Source organism: Apodemus sylvaticus, chromosome X, assembly GCF_947179515.1.
Source record: "Apodemus sylvaticus chromosome X, mApoSyl1.1, whole genome shotgun sequence".
NCBI lineage: Eukaryota > Metazoa > Chordata > Mammalia > Rodentia > Muridae > Apodemus > Apodemus sylvaticus.
Genome location: NC_067495.1, coordinates 67650809 through 67669900, shown reverse-complemented (window position 1 = coordinate 67669900; position 19092 = coordinate 67650809). Strand labels below are relative to the sequence as shown.

The 19092-nt window shown below is 37.6% G+C and overlaps 1 protein-coding gene across 2 annotated transcripts in view; it reads left to right on the top strand.

Moving 5' to 3' along the window:
• Positions 1-1366: 1366 nt before the first annotated feature.
• The window catches only part of LOC127675089 (charged multivesicular body protein 1b-2), a 54226-nt gene continuing 36500 nt past the window's right edge, over positions 1367-19092 (top strand). The window contains exons 1-2 of one of the 2 annotated variants that reach the window (XM_052171036.1): positions 1367-1551; positions 9409-9506. In XM_052171036.1, the coding sequence (XP_052026996.1) occupies positions 1536-1551; positions 9409-9506 (114 nt within the window). In that variant the 5' untranslated portion in view covers positions 1367-1535. The remainder of the gene's footprint in view (positions 1552-9408; positions 9507-19092) is intronic. The other variant, XM_052171035.1, reaches the window with a different exon arrangement.

Below are 19092 nucleotides of genomic sequence, written 5' to 3'. Positions count from 1 at the left end.
AGCATTTTAAGACTCATATACATTTAAGTTTTGGTAGCTTGTTCTTGTATTTATGGTTTTACTGAAGTAACGATGTTAAAAATAGTAAGTGCTAAGGGAAAGCCTTTCCAAACATATATCTTTACCTTTAACCCCCAAATTTAGTTTTCCATCAATGAAACACAACTGTTTAAGGCACACAGAAAACTGATGAAATTTCCAAAGCTTTGATTAGTCTGGGTCTCCAACTATAAAGTGAGATGCAAACCTAAAAATAACCTTTACACAGTCCTGCCTATTGCAATGATTTCTAGACTGTACTTTCCCAGAACTTTGTATTGAGAAAGGGTTCTCCTTTTTTCCTTTAAATTAGCAGGGACAGTTGGAAAACAGTGTGGAGCTTTTGACCAACTATCACTACCACAAAATAATAAAATATTCACTTTTAAAGCCAGTTTTGTTAAAAAAAAAAAAGAAGAAAGAATCCTAAAGATAAAAATGTATGGCATTGCACACATATTTCCACAGGTTGAATTCAAAAATGAGGTAATGACAAACTTCTGAGTTTTAGCAATTATGATAATTACATTAACTTTCATAGTAATATCGCAGTACATGTAATTTCTATGACACTGAAATTGAAACGCCACAAATCTGCTTAAAATTCCCTCTTTTCCTAAGTTCAGGGAGTGCATCTAATAAATCCACCTCTGGACATTTCCGAAAGTTGAAGGAACAGAAAAAACGCCAAGTTCTATCTACTGCCACCCCCACTATCTGCTCCCACCCATTATAGAGATTTTACATTAATTTTAGACCATACACCAGCTATGCTTCAGAAAAATAAAATTAACCCAACTAATGTGAGAAAAAAAATTCGAAGCAACATTACCTCTCAAGTAAAACCGGACTTTCCCCCTTCCCCTTCAACCCTACAACTCGAAGGCTCAAGATTCTTTTAAAAACCTCGATGTTACCAACCACACTAACCTCTCAAGCCGCTCTTTTACACTGTCAGAATTTTTAAAAAGTACTTTAAAAGTCCTATACCTTTGTCTTCGTCCTTTAAGACTTAAGCTCTGAGAGAAAGGGATGAGGGTCGCCCAGGACAGTGTGAAATCTGAGGGACGAGGAGTGACGGACGGACGGCTAAGCCGCGTCCGGGTTGACAAAAGAAACAACTAGAAGTCTGGTGGGATGCCGGACCAGGTTGAGCGCAGTTATCCTGAGCGCACGTGAAGCATCTGAGGGGGAGGGACCTAAGCTTTAGCTCTAGGACTCCACCGCCCCCAAGCGACCAGAGCCTTCCTAACCGAAGCTACTCACTGCAGCCATGTTGGCGTTGTCCCAGTCCCCGCCTCTCTGGCTCGTGGGACTCCACCCACCACGGGCTCCAAACCGAAACAGGAAGTGGGCTAGGATCCCTCGAAACCGGCGACAACGGTCACCTTCCGCGCGCCCGAGCGACCCGCGACCCGCGACTCGCGTGTACCTAGCCCCTGTCCCGCGTGTAACCTGCCCCTCCCCCTCCTCCCTCCCCGAGAACTCGAGCGATCATGTCGAACATGGAGAGTATCCTTTCAGTCAGTCAAGGTGCTGCCACTGGGCCTTGGGGGGCCTGGGGCGGGCGAAGGCAGGGGGCCGGGGACACGCCCAGAGGCTTGACCCTTTGGGCCCGCACCCACAGCGAGGGCGCTGTGGCGCTAATGGGTAGGCTCCAGCGGCCTGGGTTTGGCTTTTTTTTTTTTTTCCTCCCGCCTCCTCGCTGCTACCGCCACCCCAGCCGCCAGTAGCAGCCGCGGCCGCCATCCTCGAAAGTGGGGAGGGTCAGAAGAGCCTGTGGACAGACAGAGATAATTGAGCCCATACCGCCTCTTGTTGAGGACTTCTGTCACCTGCTTTATCAGTGAATTTTGGCCTCTTTGAAATTGACAGGGAGTGGTGCCAGAACCGAGGGGAGGCGACTGGAGTTTGCCTATGGCTCGGGGCCGAGATGTACGTTCTCAATGCATACGTGAACAAACAGCCCTTTAATGACTGCAAGTGACTGATGATGAGGTTGAGCGATTGCTAGGAAGCCTCTGAACTCACTGTGCTTGCGTTCTGTTCCCGCTGCATGCTAATTTAACACTTGAGGAAATTCAGGTTATTCCTGAAGCCATGAACTCCATCAACCAAACCTGTGTGGCCACTTAGGCAATTAGCAGGGGGCAATTAGTAGTTGGTGACATCATGAACACAATTTTTTTTCACTACTAAAATTCCATCACACCAACTCTATGTTGCTGTGAATTTTACTCCTTTCAGAGGTTGGCTTTGGAGAAAAAATAAATTGCTTTTTCTTCCACTCCAAGGTAGCAAAAACATAAACCATGGGTAGTGGTAATTGTTCAGTAGCTCATGTTCAAAGCTCTTTTGGTGCTATTAGTCTTTAAGCCAGAAATATAGGTACATTTTTTTGACAGGCTCAGTTTTATGTCATCCAGAAAATCTTGCTAAGGTAACTTGTGCAGCACTAGCAGGATATGCTATAGATTAAAATGCTAGCCTGGGGAGGAAGGCATAGATCATGAAAATAATAGATGACCAAGATAGGTCCAGTTTCTACTGCATGCCTATAAAAACATAGTTTTAATAGTAGCAAACGAAGAGAAGAGCACCGAGCTCTGAGTCAGAAGATCAGTTTGATTTCCCAAGTTCCTTCAAACAGCAATCTTCTGAATTAAGACTTGGCATTCATCATCTGTCACCCACTTGACTCATTTGGGAAGCATATTGACTCAACTTTCAACCCCAGAAAGGCATTTTTAAAGTAAAAGGAAATGGTTGTGCCTACTGAATTGTGTTTTTGAGCATACTCTGAAGTATGAGAGATTTGAATTGCTTAAAAATTATTAGAAGAATTTGTAGAAATTTTGAGAGGATTAGAGGCAGTAGCTCTAAAAGTTTTTGTTTCTTGTTCTAAAAATATTGAAGATGGTTATTTTTATTTTGTCTAGCCTGCCTTGTATCGCCAATAACAAAATATGTGGTTGTTCTTTTTTTCAATGAAAAGTTTTAATGTGTTCACTTTTTAACTCACAGAGTCCAATTAAGTACTGTTCCTATTTGCATGGCTGTGGGCTCATCCACTCAGGCATGGGCAACCTAGCAGTAGCAATCATTTGAAGAAAACTGATTTCCCCCAACTCCTATAGCCTCAACTGCCAGTACCTCCTCAGCTAGAGGTTGGGCCTCAGTAGCCCCTCTCCTTTCAGTGCTTGGATTTTAATGGGCTTGAACTTGTGTAGTTACAGTACAGGGGTGTTCTTGTATATGTACTGTAGCCAAATCAGGGCCAGAAAACGATTGTATAATACTTCTCAAAAAATTAATGTAAGTAACTTCTGTACCTAATAACTATGGCCTGCTCTTTAGTCTATTATGCAAAATAGTATGATTTAACTTTATCCAAACCATATGATTACTCATCTTGGTTCATTTATGTATAAACCAGATCCCCCTCCCTGCCACACACACACACAATATAGAGGTAGGAAATAATATGGAATCAGACCTACCTTCCATAAATAACCAGAAGTAAAATTTAAAAAACACCTTACCCTTTTATCAAAATTTAAAAATCTAATTGTACTATAGGAAGATTGGCTGTGATTAAATAATTTAGTTGCCCTCATAACTTTTCAGTCTTTGATTAAGTATGTTAATCTCTTTGTACATTGGTAAAGCTCACTTTAAATTTTTAATTGAAGCCAGATTTAATTACTGTGACATGTATGTATAGGTCTTAGTGTTAGGTTAATTACAGGAATGAAAAATTAGAAGATAAATAATTACGGGCTACTCCTGTGGTCCATGCTGCTTGTCCTTCCTTATTACCTCACATATAAGTCATTTTACTATTGGAATTCAAGAATGATTCATTAACAGGAACTTTCTGTTTTCCTAGTCTAAACTTATGTCCTTCCAAAGTCTAAGAATCTTAGGATTCGTGTTTTCTACAAGTTACTCCTGTTCCTTTCTGCATCCTATTACCCTTTATTGAAGCATCTCTACCCTTGGAAGCATGTTTTACTTTAACTCTTAGACTATGAATTCCAGGGGAATGGGGCCATTTCTCTTCAAATGCTCATTTGCATACACAACACTGGTCATATAGTAGACAAAAATGAACAAATGACTTTCTGTTAATAGTTAATTATTAATACACTTAATTGGGGCCTTTCTTATAGACTAAATCATATTATGGATACATGAAATTAAACATACTACTTCTGTCTTTTAGCAGCTTTTGATCTGGGGCCAGAGGTCACACATCTAACCAATGCAAAGTAACTCCGAATTCAGATGAAGTCCAGTGTATGGATTTAGTAAATGTTTTTAAGATTGTATACACAGTTTTGAATATTACTATGTATTTTTCTGGGGACGTTATCTGTAGCTATAATATTTTTAGGCATTCTGACTTGAGGGTGGTTACGGACCAATGAAGTAGATAATAAGTACTGAACATACTCTTAAGTTCAAAAAGGGAATGAAGGACTGGTATCACCTGGGGCTGTATTGCACACAGGATAGCAACCTCCTTAAAAATAGGTATTAGTCATTGCAGATCTTACAAATCAATTTAAACCCTAAAAGAAAACAAGCCACGTATCAGGATCAGACTTACCAGCATTTATACACTATTTTGTGTTTTTATCAAGGCACTGTCAGCATAAACAACCAGCCTTGCTTCAAAGGGGATGACATAGTTTAAGTCATACTGAAGCTAAGTATGATTAACCATGACTTAGGAACATAGATTCAGGTTACCCCAAACTGCTAATAGTTTAATGGACTTTTTTTATAGCAACAAAAGACAGTTATAAATAAAGGCTGTTTTGCAATATATCATTGGAGATATCAGATAGGTGGGTCCAGCACAGCAGAAAAATCTCAGCTGTAGGCCTTTTAGCTTTCTGGTTGGTGGAAGCTGCTGGTCTGTTAATACATTTCAAAGAGTTTTATCTGTTAGTCACAGGATATTAGACCAGACAGAGGTAGGCAAGGAATGGCTGGTAAGGGGACTAAAGATAGCCTAAGACATTGTAATTAGGCCCTGGACCTGCAAAATCCCAAGCTCTCCACAGTCATGGAAATTCTAATCAGTTAACTAAGCCTTGCTGAAGTTCAGTGGAAGGTATAGCCTCTTTACCAGAATTAGATCCCAGTGTTTACAGAGTTTCACATTTGCCTATTACATTGATCCCCTGACGGTTTTACAAGAAGTACGAAATTTTATTTTGAGATCATCCTTTCCATACTATATGAAGACCAATTCTGAGATTCCCTGTAACAATGTGACCTAAGAGATAAGCTACATTTTATTACCTCTTTGTTTCGGTATTCCTTAGTTACTACATATGTATTTGGCTATACAACCCTTTTAGGGGTGTTGAAGGACCCTTTCACAGGGGTAACATATCAGATATCCTGCATGTCTGTACAGTTTATAACAGTAGTAAAATTACAGTTATGAAGTAACAACAAAAATAATGTTACAGTTGGGGGTCACCACAACATGAACTATATATTAAAGGGTCACAGCATAAGAAAGGTTGAGAACCACTGATCAATAGGTTCATGTTTTCAAGTTATTAAAGTTATCTCTAAAGTTGCTTTTAGTTCAAATGATTTTGAACCTGATTCTTTTGCTCGCAAATTTACCTCCCTAATATATATACAGTAGTAATTAAAGTATTGGAAACTTAAAAGGTCAAAAAGTTGGAAGTATAATGCCACTTATCAAATACAGATCGTCTCTGGTACTGGTACCACTGTTTTATTATAGGGTGGCTATTAATGGAGCACGTTATTAAAAGGTTTATTTGTCATGACTTGAGTGTGTGTGTGTCTGAGTAATGTTGACCTCAGTGCAGGTAGTCACAGAGACCAAAGGAATGTCAGGTCCCAGAAGTGGAGTTAGAGATGGTTATGAGCGAGTTGACAGAGGTGCTGGGAACTGAACTCTGGTCCTCTGCAGGAGAGGCAAATGCCAGTAACCATTGAGCCATCTCTAAAGAGTGCCCAGCCCCCTCCCTGAAACTCTTTTGTTTTCTTCCTTTCTTTCCTGTATGTTTTCAACTTCTACTCTTGTTCATCAAAAGAATTACATAATCTGGTGGTATTTGTAGTAGAATAGCTTCTCAACTACTATATTTAGAAAATTTACTGTCAGTTTAAGTAGTGAACTGTCAAAAAATTTTCATAGTAAGTCGAATTGTATTTTAAACTAAGGCCTCTTTATATACAGTGGATTTTTTTCAGTCTTAGTAACTTTTAAAAAGCTATAAAACAAATGCAATGTAATAGCATATAATAGTTTTATGTAATGCTTTCAAGAAAAATTTTTGCTTTTTATATAGATCTCTCAATTAAAATAGGTGATGTAGTAAATAATAATTTAGTAAATACATACTCTGTCAATAAAAAAAACCACTAACTTTTAATTCAAAAGTCTTTTTTAAGTCCTATAATGTCCTTTTTAAAGTCCTTCCTTCTTAAGAAAGTTTAGAAAAAAAAGAACATTTCTGAGATCCTCAATTTTTCTTTAATTATACATCTTTTTAAGATTTCAAAAACAATTTTTTAAAATTTTTATCTTATCTTTGGTTTCTTTCAGAAAAGCATAAAGAAAGCAAATTTATTAACTACTAAGTTGTGCTCAGCGGACAAATCTTTGAAATTTATTTCAGTTATGGCCTAATAAGTTTGCTTATGCCTTAATATGCTTGAAGATCTATAGTCTCAAACTATTAGGGCAAGATTCTCCAGGCCTTTTTCTAAAAGTTCTTTTTTAAAAAATTTGATTAGTGTATAAAATAGTGTATTTTATTTTACTATACATTTTATATATATATCAGGTGTGTGTGTGTGTGTGTGTGTGTGTGTGTGTGTCTGTGTGTATCACATAGATTGCTTTCCCATTACCCTTTCTTGTTTCCCTCATCCTGCTGGCTTCCTTTCCTCCCTTCAGTTTTCATGTATTGTTTTTATATGATTAAAGTCAGATTACATATATACAATATTTGCTTTTTAAAATTTTGTTTTTCCCTTTCTCCCCATAGTTTCTTTCTACCTTTAATGTAACATGCATATATGTGTGTTTGTGTATATATATTTCACATACATATATATCTATCTTGAGTCCACATAGGACCGAAAATATGTCGTATTCCTCTTGATCTGGTTTATTTCATTTAAAAACTATTAATTGATTTTTCATTTTATTTTATACATGTGCATATCTATTCTGAATTTATGCCCATGCATCAAATATACTCAGTGCCTGCAGAGGTCAGAATGGAACATCAGATTCGGAACTGATGCTACAAATGATTTGGAACTGCTATGTGGATGCTGGGAATTGAACCCAGATTCCCTGGAAGAGCAGACAGTGCTATTAACCCCTGAATCATCTCTCCAGACTCTTTTATTTTATTTTATTTTATTTTTTTATTCGATATATTCTTTATTTACATTTCAAATGATTTCCCCTTTCTAAACTTTTTATTGGGCACACACACACATACACAAAAAACCACAACACACTATAAGGATATGGAATGCTTTGATTATTAGGTCAACTTGGGAAGTTTTATGATGATCCCTTTTTCTTAATTCCTATTACTATACTGACTTCTGATAATGTTTTAGGTGATAATTATAAACTCATAGCTCCTTTTTTTTAGAATAGTGCTTGCTAATTGCTAATTTTTTGTGTCTTTTGACATCTCATCACTCTATTTCTTTGTATTTTAAAGCCCTGCCTATAATTTATCATTTTTTAATCTATCATATTTTTTAAATTATATTTTAATTTCCTTTTATAGTATGAATGTTTTGCCTTGCATGTATGAAAATCTGTTTGCCAAGTGGGTGCCTGGTGCCTGTGGAGGTCAGAATTGGTTATCAGATCCTCTGCAATAGGAGCTGCAGATGGCTGTGAGGCACTCTTTGGGAGCTGGGAATCCACTAAGCCAGGGTGAATCACTCCACCCTATGTTGATATTTTGCAAATGTTTCTTTTTATTGACATTTATTTTTTATGTATTATTTGTATGTGCACTTCAGTACACATGCAGAGGTCAGAAGTCAGTGTTGGGGAGTCTTTGAACTAAGGTCTTTGTAGAGGCAAGGTCTTTCTTACTGTTTCTGTTGCACTATGCATTACAGAATAGCTGGTCCAAGAACTTCTGGGCAATTCTCTAGTCTTCTTCCCACCTTTCAGTGAGAGTTCTGGGATTATAGATCCATGACACCACACATTTTTTAGGTAGGCTCTGAAACTTTATCTATCTATCTATCTATCTATCTATCTATCTATCTATCTATCTATCTGTATCTATCTGTCTGTCTGTCTGTCTGTCTATCTATCTATCTATCTATCTATCTATTTTTGTCAACTTGTCACAAGCTAGTCACAAGCTGGGAAGAAAGAACACCTGTAAGCAAGTCTCTGAGGCATTTTATTGATTGATTGAGGAAGGTCCAGCCTACTGTTTGTATTGCCACCCCTGGTCCTAGGTTCTATAAGAAAGCAAGCTAAGCAAGCCATGGGAACAGGTTAGTCAACAGTGTTCCTCCATGGTCTCTGCTTCAGTTCTGTCTTGCTTTGGTTTCCCTCAGTAAGAGCTATTGGTAGTTTCTGGGAGTTGTCCAGTGATGTTTCACTTAGTCACGTTGTCTCTACAGTCTCTCTCTCTATCTTTTTTTTTTTTTTGATAAGACAGGCATGATGTGGTCAATGAATGTGTGTTATGAACTTTAGGAAGGTAAAGTAAAGGACTCTGCAGTAAGATGCTTTATTACCCAAGGCAGGCTGAGTGAATGGGACTGAGTCTCATCCTGTTTTTTAGTTAAATAGAACAAAGACACTTTTACCAGTCTTTTATGGTTGCAATTTGTGGCGGAGTGTTACCAGCATAGGTGTGAGGGCAGTCTCTCATTTGCTTCAGTTATTCAGTTGTTCCTTCCTCTTGGTGAATTTGACACTTGAAAATCTATACTGCTCATTTATAACAAATGAGATTTATCTTAGCAACAGTACTATGATACTAATGATGATATGTTATGCTCAAGACATTGCTTCAGAAAGTAAATAATATGGACATATGTTATTACTGATGATTTTGAACTTGACTAGAACCGAGTTCTAGTTTGAAGTAGTTTTCTTTTGTAATTAATATTGCCTCTTCTACTAACTTGATTTTTGTGTGAAAGGAGGTTTTAAAGAAATAATTTGTTTTCTTTCCTCAGAACTTTTATGATTAGTTATCTTAAATTATAACATTATCTGACCATTTTTAATTATTTTAACATCAATTTGGCACGTCTTTATGCTGGGCATGTGACTTTTTGACTAGATAGCCTTAACTATATTTTCAGAACACTTGTTTAACTTGAAGTTTGCTGCAAAAGAACTTAATAGGAATGCCAAGAAGTGTGATAAAGAAGAAAAAGCTGAAAAGGCCAAGATAAAAAAGGTAGACCACTTTTAATATTTTTACTTTTCTAAGTCACAAAAGAAATCCAACTAGATATAGAAGGGTAAGTTAATTATATTCTGTCTTTTTAGGTAAATCATTAGCCTATATAGTTGATAATGCCTTCTTACCTATGCTTTAACTTCGTTGCTATTTATGTGTAAACATAGCTTACAGAATTGTGTTATTTTGAGTTACTGCAAATAAAATCTGTCCTTAGCTAATTACATTATTCTTGAGAAGCCCATCTCTTCTGATTCTAACACACATTACATTCTAAGATTTTAGATCTACACATTGCAGATGATTGATGTGTATGTTGCTTTGGTTATTTACTAGCAAGTGTCTCAGGACACAGTAGGTAGTTTTCCTTGGGGATATATTAAAAGGTTTCAATGCAGACTCAGCAAAGAAAACCACTGCATGGGACATTCTGTGAGATTTAGGTTCACACTTCTAAGAGTACATTTTCAATAGAGTCACACTGGGACAAACAAGTTTTCCAACGAGTCATAACATATGTGAAACATTGCCTAACAGAGAAGCTCTAGACATAGAATCTGAAGGTTTTATTGGTAATCAATTATGTTTGGACATTTTACCTAGAACATGCTAGAATTCCAGATCTCTGGAATGAAATTAGTTGTTTGACACAAAGTACAGCCATAGTGAAAAATTTGACAAAAAAATTCAGTCATAGTGAAACATTTTGATCTATATATTCATTGTACATAATGATGGGTTTTGCAGACATTTTCAAACATGCATATCATGTATTGTGATAATATTCATGGTACACCCTTCCCCTTATTCCCCCTCCAACCCATGTTCACTACCTCACACAGTCTCACTTCTGCTTTCATGCCCTATAGGCATATTTGTATTCACATATCTGTTTAAGAGCTACGATCTGCAAATGAGAGAATATAGGCTGACTTCTTTCATGTACTCTTATGTTCCCTACTTGCATCCATTTCTCAGCAAACAAAATCTCATTCTCTCTTTGGTGGCTATCAAAACTCCATTGGGTGTGGATATGCTTGTGAATGACAATTTTCTTTTCTCAGCTGATGGTGGATACCTAACCTCGTTCAATAATATGGTGATTGTGAATACTACTACAATAAATATGGCTATGCAAGTTACTATGTTATATGTTGATTTAGAGTCCTTTGAATATATCCCCAGAGATGTCATGGCTAGGTCCTATGGATAATCTATTTTTAGTTTTGTGAGAGGCCTCCATGTTCATTTCCATAGTGACTCAACTAATTTACATTCCTACTAGCAATATATAAAGGTTGAATTTTCTTCAAATCCTCATTAGCATTTAATGTTGTTTAGTTAATGATAGCAATTCTGAGCAGCTAAGGTGGAATCTTCATTTAGTTTTAATTAGTGGCTAAGGATGTTAAACATTTTTCTTAATTATCTGCTCCTTTTAAAATTTTATCTTTTGAAACCTGTTTGCTGATTTTATTATGCCATTTACTGCTTAGATTATAAGCCATTTTTAGCAGTTATGGATGTTATCCCAAAATCTAGGTTACTGAAGCAAATGCCAGAGTTAGAAGTAAAACTTTTGAAGGGTAACATCTTCAAGCATGCTATGTTAATTCAGTTGTGTACATGTGGATTTCCATAGTTTCTCTCATATTTTCTTTTTTTTCCTGTTTAAGAATCTTTTATTAACACAGTAAAATGCTTTTTACTGACATTGTGCACACTGTAACATTTTATCCAAACAATAAGACAACATCTCTGTATGCAAAATTGATCTTTCCTATATTATTGACTAGAGGCTGACTTTAAGTATTCTCAAGTAATCTGAATTGCATAACTGTATTTTACGCTAGGAACATAAACTACATTTGTAAGCTATATTAATTGCACCATTGAATTTTAAAATTTAGACACTTTTTTTAAATTTTTTTATTCGATATAATTTATTTACATTTCAAATGATTTCCCCTTTTCTAGCCCCCCACTCCCCGAAAGTCCCATAAGCCCCCTTCTCTTCCCCTGTCCTCCTACCCACCCCTTCCCACTTCCCCGTTCTGGTTTTGCCGAATACTGCTTCACTGAGTCTTTCCAGAACCAGGGGCCACTCCTCCTTTCTTCTTGTACCTCATTTGATGTGTGGATTATGTTTTGACCATGTAATAAAGATACATGCTCTACTATGTTCATAGCAGCCCTATTTATAATTGCCAGATACTGGAAAGAACCCAGGTATCCCTCAACAGAAGAGTGGATGCAAAAAATATGGTACATCTACACAATGGAGTACTATTCAGCCATTAGAAACAATGAATTCATGAAATTCTTAGGCAAATGGATGGAGCTAGAGAACATCATACTAAGTGAGGTAACCCAGACTCAAAAGGTGAATCATGGTATGCACTCACTAATAAATGGATATTAACCTAGAAAACTGGAATACTCAAAACATCATATTTTCTTTTTATTGTCGGCGAATTCCATGAATATGTCTGATGTATTTCCGTTAAATTCACTCCCACTCCTTCCCCATTGGTTCCTCCCCTAACCCTTCCACTATTCCCTTCCAATTTCTCCTGCTTTCACTTTAAACCCACCAAGTCTGCTTGGGGAGACTAGCATGTGCATAGGGGTAGGACTACTCCTGGCACATGAGTAGCCTCTTGGGCCACATGCCTAAAGAAATCTTCTTTTACCAGCAGCCATCAATTTTATTTAGCTTCTTAGCTTTGTGGTCTGCCTCCCCATCCTGGCTGGGATTGTTTTTTCTGGCTCGATTTTGTACAGGTTCTGTGCAAGTGGTGAGTAGCTGCTGGGAGTTCGTGTGGGCCAGTCATATCATCTAGATAATTCTGTTTCACAGTATCCATCCACTACCTAGAGTTTTTACTCTTTCTGCTCACTCTTTCACAATGATCCTTCATCCTTGAAGTTGGGGTGAGTGATATAGATGTGTCATTTAGAGCTGAGCACTCGATGGTCTCTTATTCTATTCACATTAACTAGTTGTGGTCTTCATATTAATCACTATCTTCTGAAAAAAGGACATTTCTCTGATAAAAGTGAGAGCTGCACTGATCTATGGTTATAAAGGAAAGTATTTAAGAGTAAGTTTAGTACTGTGTCCATTTAACAAAATGATAGTAGTAGGTTTGCCCAGCTGTGGACTCTTGGCCCCATTAAAAGTACCTGGCATGAGTGCCATCTTATAGAACAATCTTAAATCTAATTTAAAAAGGTATTGGCTACTCCCGTGCAGTTGTGGGCACTTTTTTACCAGGCCATTCAGTACTGTTGCTTGAGGGGCTCACAGCTGGGTAAACCTATTGATTATTTCATTCCCTCCATAGCATGCATAGCACCTTCCTACTATGAAAGCTAGCTAGAAGGGATGAAGCTTCAAGCTGAAACCTAGCTTGATTTCCCCTATGTTCCATGACTTGAGTGTGTGCTATCTTCAGCAATAAGGTCTTAAGTTTGAGATCTGGAAGAGATAATCAAAAGCAGTGACAATATTTGGGGAATATCTATCAGAGTCTGACAAATCAGTGTTACTGACAAATCAAAGAGGTAACTCATATCTGACACTGGATTTTTCTTTTTTAGCCTATGGTGTTTGAGAGAGGCATTGTCTTTCCCTCTTTGCCCCCATTATAGGATTCTAGAGTTAAACTCTTTTATATATGCATCTATTTTAGGATTCTCCTACAGTAGTAGGTTTCCATATGTTTTTTTTTTTCCAAGTGTTTTACGGTTTCTATTGCTGCAGTAAAACACAAGGACCAAAAAGCAATTAGGGAGGAAACTGTTTATTTGGCTTACATTTCCTTATTTTAGTGCTTCCCCAAAGAGAACTAGGACAGAGGACAGGAACCTGGAGGCCTGAGCCAATGCAGAGGTCATGGAGGGGTGTTGCTTACTGGTTTATCCCCATGGCTTGTTTAGCCTGCTTTCTTGTAGAACCTAGGACTACCAGCCCAGCAGTGGCACCACCCCCACAGTGGGTTGTGGCCCTCCCCCATTAAGCTCTACAAGATGGCCTGCAGCCCTATCTCATGGGGGTATTTTCTCAATCAAGGTTTCTTCCGCTCAGACGATTATAGTTTGTGTCAAGTTGGCATCAATTTAGCCAACTCAGCAAAGGTCTTTTGTGTTCCTTGCCCCCTAACTCCCCCCTGTACTTGTACTCCTATCCTCCACTCTACTCTGTCCTTGCTCCATTGTTCCCTGTTCTTCATACCTCTTACATTTTATCAGTGTTCCCTTGGAAGCCTCCTCCCATGGCTTCTGCCTCCAAGTTTCTTGACTTCCTTATATCCTCTAGTTGAAAGAAATGTATCTAAAATTTCAAAGCTACTATCCAGATATGAGACAGAACTGGTCAGGTGGTTTTTGTCCTTCTCCGTGTGGGTTCCCTTAGTCTGGATGATTATTTATAGCTCTGTTCATTTACCTGTAATTTTATAATTTTATTTTTCTTTACAGATGATTAATATTACATATTTTCATTGTGTATTTTTAGTTAATAGGAATCTAGGCTGTTTTCATGTCCTGGCCATTGTGAATAGAGCAACAATGAGCATGGAAGAGCAAGAATCTCAATATTAGGATATGGATCCTTTGGGATTATGCCCAAGAGTGGAATAGCTGAATCATATGATATACGTATTGCTAGATTTTTTTTAAAGAACCTCCAAACTGATTTCCATAGTGGCTGTACTAGTTTGCATTGTTATCAATAGTTAAAAGCATCATTTGTTGTTATATGGTTTTGTTCTTATGTTGTTATTGGGAATTTTTGTTTGTTTTGTTTTTTATTATTTGAGATAAGATGAAATCTCAAAGTAGTTTTAATTTGCATTTCCATGATAGTTAAGGCTACTGAACATTTAAAAAATGTTTCTTAGCAATTTTTGTTTCATTGCGGTGGGGGGTATATATGGTTCTATTCCCCATTTCCTTATTTTATTTTATTTGTATTGAAGTTAATTTTTATGTAATATATTTTGATCAGGGTTTCCCTTCTACCAATTTCTCCCAGATTTTTCCCATCCATCATCCATCTCCATGCCTTCATTTTCATAGTCTTTAGAAAGCAGACAAATTAAGCAAATATGATAATTAAAAAGAGTAGCACAAGAAACATGTACACATATTCAACCAATAAAACAATCAGGAAACTATAGTGTACAAGTAAGGAAAATACCCAAAGAAAGCAATATGATCCAAAAATTCTGCAAAAATAACATTGAGTCTGTTTTCGGTTGACCATCTACTGCTAAGGCATAAAACCTACCTTTAAGTGTGGTTTATATACCCAGTGAGACTCCATTGGAGCATTCTTTTCCTTTGCAAGCTGTTGTCAATTGAAGATATCTTCTTGGTTAGGGATGGGAGATCATATCTACTTCAGTCTCTCAATGCTGGTACTCCATCTGGCTTGGACCTGTACAGTTCGTGTGCATGCTGCCACAGTCTGTTAGTTCCTGTGTCTTAACATCAGTTCTTGTTTTTCTTAATAGCTGAGTAGGATTTTATTTTGTAAACTTTCTTTTTTTATTTTCTATATTCTTTGCTTACATTCCAAATGATTTCCCCCCTCCCCATAAGTCTCATAAGCCTTCTTCCCTCTGCCTGTTCCCCAATCAACCTCCTCCCAATTCTCTGTCCTGGCAATCCCCTACAATGCTGCATCAAGCCTTTCCAGGACCAGGGCCCTCTCCTTCCTTCTTCTGTTATGTCTGAATATCCATGTTTCCTTGGTGTCTTCCATTCCCTCTGGCTCTTATAATCTTTCAGCCTCTTCTTTCACTGGGTTCCCTGAGGAGGGGTTTGATCCATCCCATTTAGTGCTCAGTGTTCCATGCTCTCTCACTCTCAGAACATTGTCCAGTTGTGGGTTTCTGTATTTGTTCCCATCTACTACAAGAGGAAGCTTCTCTGAAGATGGATGAGTGAGGCAACAATCTATTAGTATAGCAGAATGCCATTAGGAGTCATGTTATTGCTATGTTCTTTTAGTAGAATAGTAGTATTTGGAATTCCCCTATGTCCTTGATATATGGAGTCTCTAGTTCCTGATTCCCTAGGCAGTGTTGTATATGCATTCCATCTCACAGACAGGGCCTTATATCCAATATGATAGTGGTTATTTTTTTCTACAACTTTTGTACCACTATTGCAAAAGTGTATCTTACATGCAAGATCAAAGACTTTGTATCTAGGTTGGAGTTTACCTTATTCCTCCTATTATATTATGCAGGGTACCACACAGTACCATGAACACTAGTCAGTAGGGGTGAAGGCTCTAGATAGGGACCAGCTTGACTTCTCCTTGTTCCATCAGTTATTTATATCATATTGTCTTCAGCAATAGAGCCTTACCATAAGTTTGTGGTGAACAACCAACATCCTCAGCAATAGCCTGGAATGTTTAGAGGTTTTCATGATGTCCCTTTAGCGAACAACTCAATTATATTTAACCCATTTATCACATTGGAGGGATGTCTATTTGGGGCTTTGCTTCCCCTTTATTCCTTTATTCCATTTATAGATATCTTGTATGTGTACATATTTTAGGAAGCTTCTGTTTTACCAGATTTCCATGAGATTTCCTCAAATAACTTTTACTTTTAGCTGTCCCTTACATTCCCTCTCTTACCTGCTCTACTCCCAATTCCCATTTGATTATCCTGCTCCATTCCCTCTCTTCCACCAACACACAATACCTATCCATAATGTTCTATTCTATTTCTCCTTCCCAGGGGGATCCTTCTCTCTCCCCTAGACTCTTCTATACTTAACATCTGTGGTTATGGGGACTGTAGCCTGCCTATGGAAGATCTAACATTTATGTGTGTGTGTGTGTGTGTGTGTGTGTGTGTGTGTGTATCTGTGTGTGTGTGTGTGTGTGTGTGTGTATCTCTGTGTGTGTGTGTGTGTGTGTGTGTCCACTTAGTTCTAGGTCATTCAGGACTTTTTTATAGCTCTATCCTGTGAATTTCATGATTTCTTTTTTGTTTTTTACAGGATAATTTTTACTGTATTTTTATGTATAGAGAACTTAGCACTAACCTAGTCTAGTGGCTAGTTCATTGACCTTGCTTTTTCCAGCTTGTAGTCAGAACCACTGATTTAATACCTAGACTTAGGACCCAGGATGTTGTCTTCCCGTGACAGCAGATCTCATGCATCTGTCATTGTCATTGTACCTAACAGTTTCCACCAATTTAGCCAAAGCACCTTTGTCTTCCAAGTTAATATGTGAAACAACAAAGGTCTTCCTGTGGACCAGCCACCCCAACCTGATCTTACACGTGATCATGCAGTAGGTGACCCCCATCTTGTGACACAGGGCAAGCAGGACCCATTGAAAGGGATCTGTATCATGGGCAATCACCACCAGCTGAGACTTATTGTTCTCCACTTATGGGTAACTATATTGACCTCTGCTTGAAGGACAATTGCTCTCTTGGTAGGAATATGCCCTTTGCCAGCAGATTTCTTCTTAGCATGGGCCAGCAGCCTTTGCTTTTCCTGCTTTGTCAGTGGCCTGTACTTGTGTGCAAGCTTAAGCAGCTGGAGATCTGTTTGTTGGTTCAGGGCCTGGGTAAACTGGTTAATGGCAGGAGGTACTTTGAGCTGCTTATACAGGATGGCCCATTGTCCTCTGCTACCTAGTGTAACAGGGTCATTTGAAGAAGAGAGTGAGATTTCTTGTCAGAAAGGCCTTGGCAAGGCCTTTTCTCAGAAGATTCATCACCTTTTTGGCCTCTAGCTTTTTCATGAGGCTTGGAGAATGGGACACTTTTTTTCCTTTTGGCCTTCTTTTCTTTGGATATCTTCCTTGGTTGAAGGAAAGAGTACTTTATCTATCTATCTATCTATCTATCTATCTATCTATCTATCTATCTATTTTACTTTACTTTATATCCCAATTTCAGCCCTCACTCTTCCCACACAGATCCCCCCAAACCCATAAGCCTGGTGTGGTGGCACAGGCCTTTAAACCCAGTTGGTGGATCTCTCTGAGTTCCAGTCCAGCCAGGTTCCAGCCAAAAAAGCAAGTTCCAGCACAACCAGAGCTATTACATAAGAGAAACCTTGTGTCAGAAAACCAAAGCAAAACAAAAATAACAAAAAAAAAAAAAAATCCCAAAGCAACAACAAAAACTATTTCATTATGTAAATATACCACATTTTTTTGTTGATGAGCAACTAGACAGTTTATAATTTCTAATAAACACAATGGCTAATGTAATGCTTACATTATAAGAATATTCACATAGTCCTTCTTGTACCTGTATGTTCAAATGTATTCCTCCATTTTCCTCTCACAAATTCAGGTTATCACACTGAGGTGACTACAGGGGCTGAGGTTGCTACCTGGGGAAGTATGCCAGGTAGGACTAGAGGAGTTCTTCAGGCATCAGGGCCTCATGAGGTTACAGTGTAGCTTTGGATATTCAGATACTTCTTCATTGTACATGTCTATTCTTAAATTAAGTTATTTTTGAACATTTTTGTCCTTACTTGAAAGAATTATAGAAGAAAAAACAGAGAATGCACCTATGTGGAGTGGTATTTAAAGAAAAAGGATGAAGGGGAAGACAAGACATGGATGTTGTCAAGATGCATGAGAGACTTGCTAGAAACTATCTTGCGACCCATCATTATGTATGATGAATGTATGCCAATTACTGTCCCTGAACTTTGTACACACAGGGTGTTTTATGTCAAACTTTATATCAAAATATGTGTTCAACTCTAACAAGAAAAGAGAAACCCCCATAGATATTTTGTTTGATCAAGCATTTTTATATATTGAGCGTTTTAATAATAAACCATGATTTTAAAGGTATCAAGTCTCAGGTAAGCACAACCATATTAACTGCGTAAAATATTCTACCACTGTATCATCCTAATCAGTGTTTCATGGCATCAATTGACAGGCAGGGGACATATTCCTTGTGCTTATATTTAGTACATTTGCGTATGTTCTTCCTTCAGAAATGTCATTACAGTTTATCTTTTATTTTCAGGTAATTCTTGTTCCTCCCTTAGTTTTCTATTCCTTATCCTTTCTCATTTATATTCTAGGTCTGACTCAACCCAGTGCTTATAATTTTTGACAATTAAAAATGTGTTAAAATAATTTTCCATAGAAATTTAAACATAGGTGGTTTAAGTTTCTGTATGCTAAAAATATTTTATGTAGTTTAAAAGTGGGAACTTTTTCTATTTCTTTTTGTATATGGTATGCATATATGTTTTGCATGTGTGTAGGTATATGTGTGTGTGTGTGTATGTGCGTGCGTGCGTGCATGTGCGCACAGTTATGTGTGTATGTGGAAGCAAATTGAATCAGGATACATCCTTGATCTCTTTTCCACTTATTCATTGAGGCACGAATCTGTTATAACAAGAGGCAACATACTCTGCAGGGTGCATCCATCTTACAATCTTTTTTGTAAATGAAATTTTATAGGAAACTTTCGATAAAAGGAAAATTACACCATACATGTTGGTTGAGGAGGGGAGCTGACATATAATTGCCCTTTAGGAATTAGCTTTATTAAGAATGAAG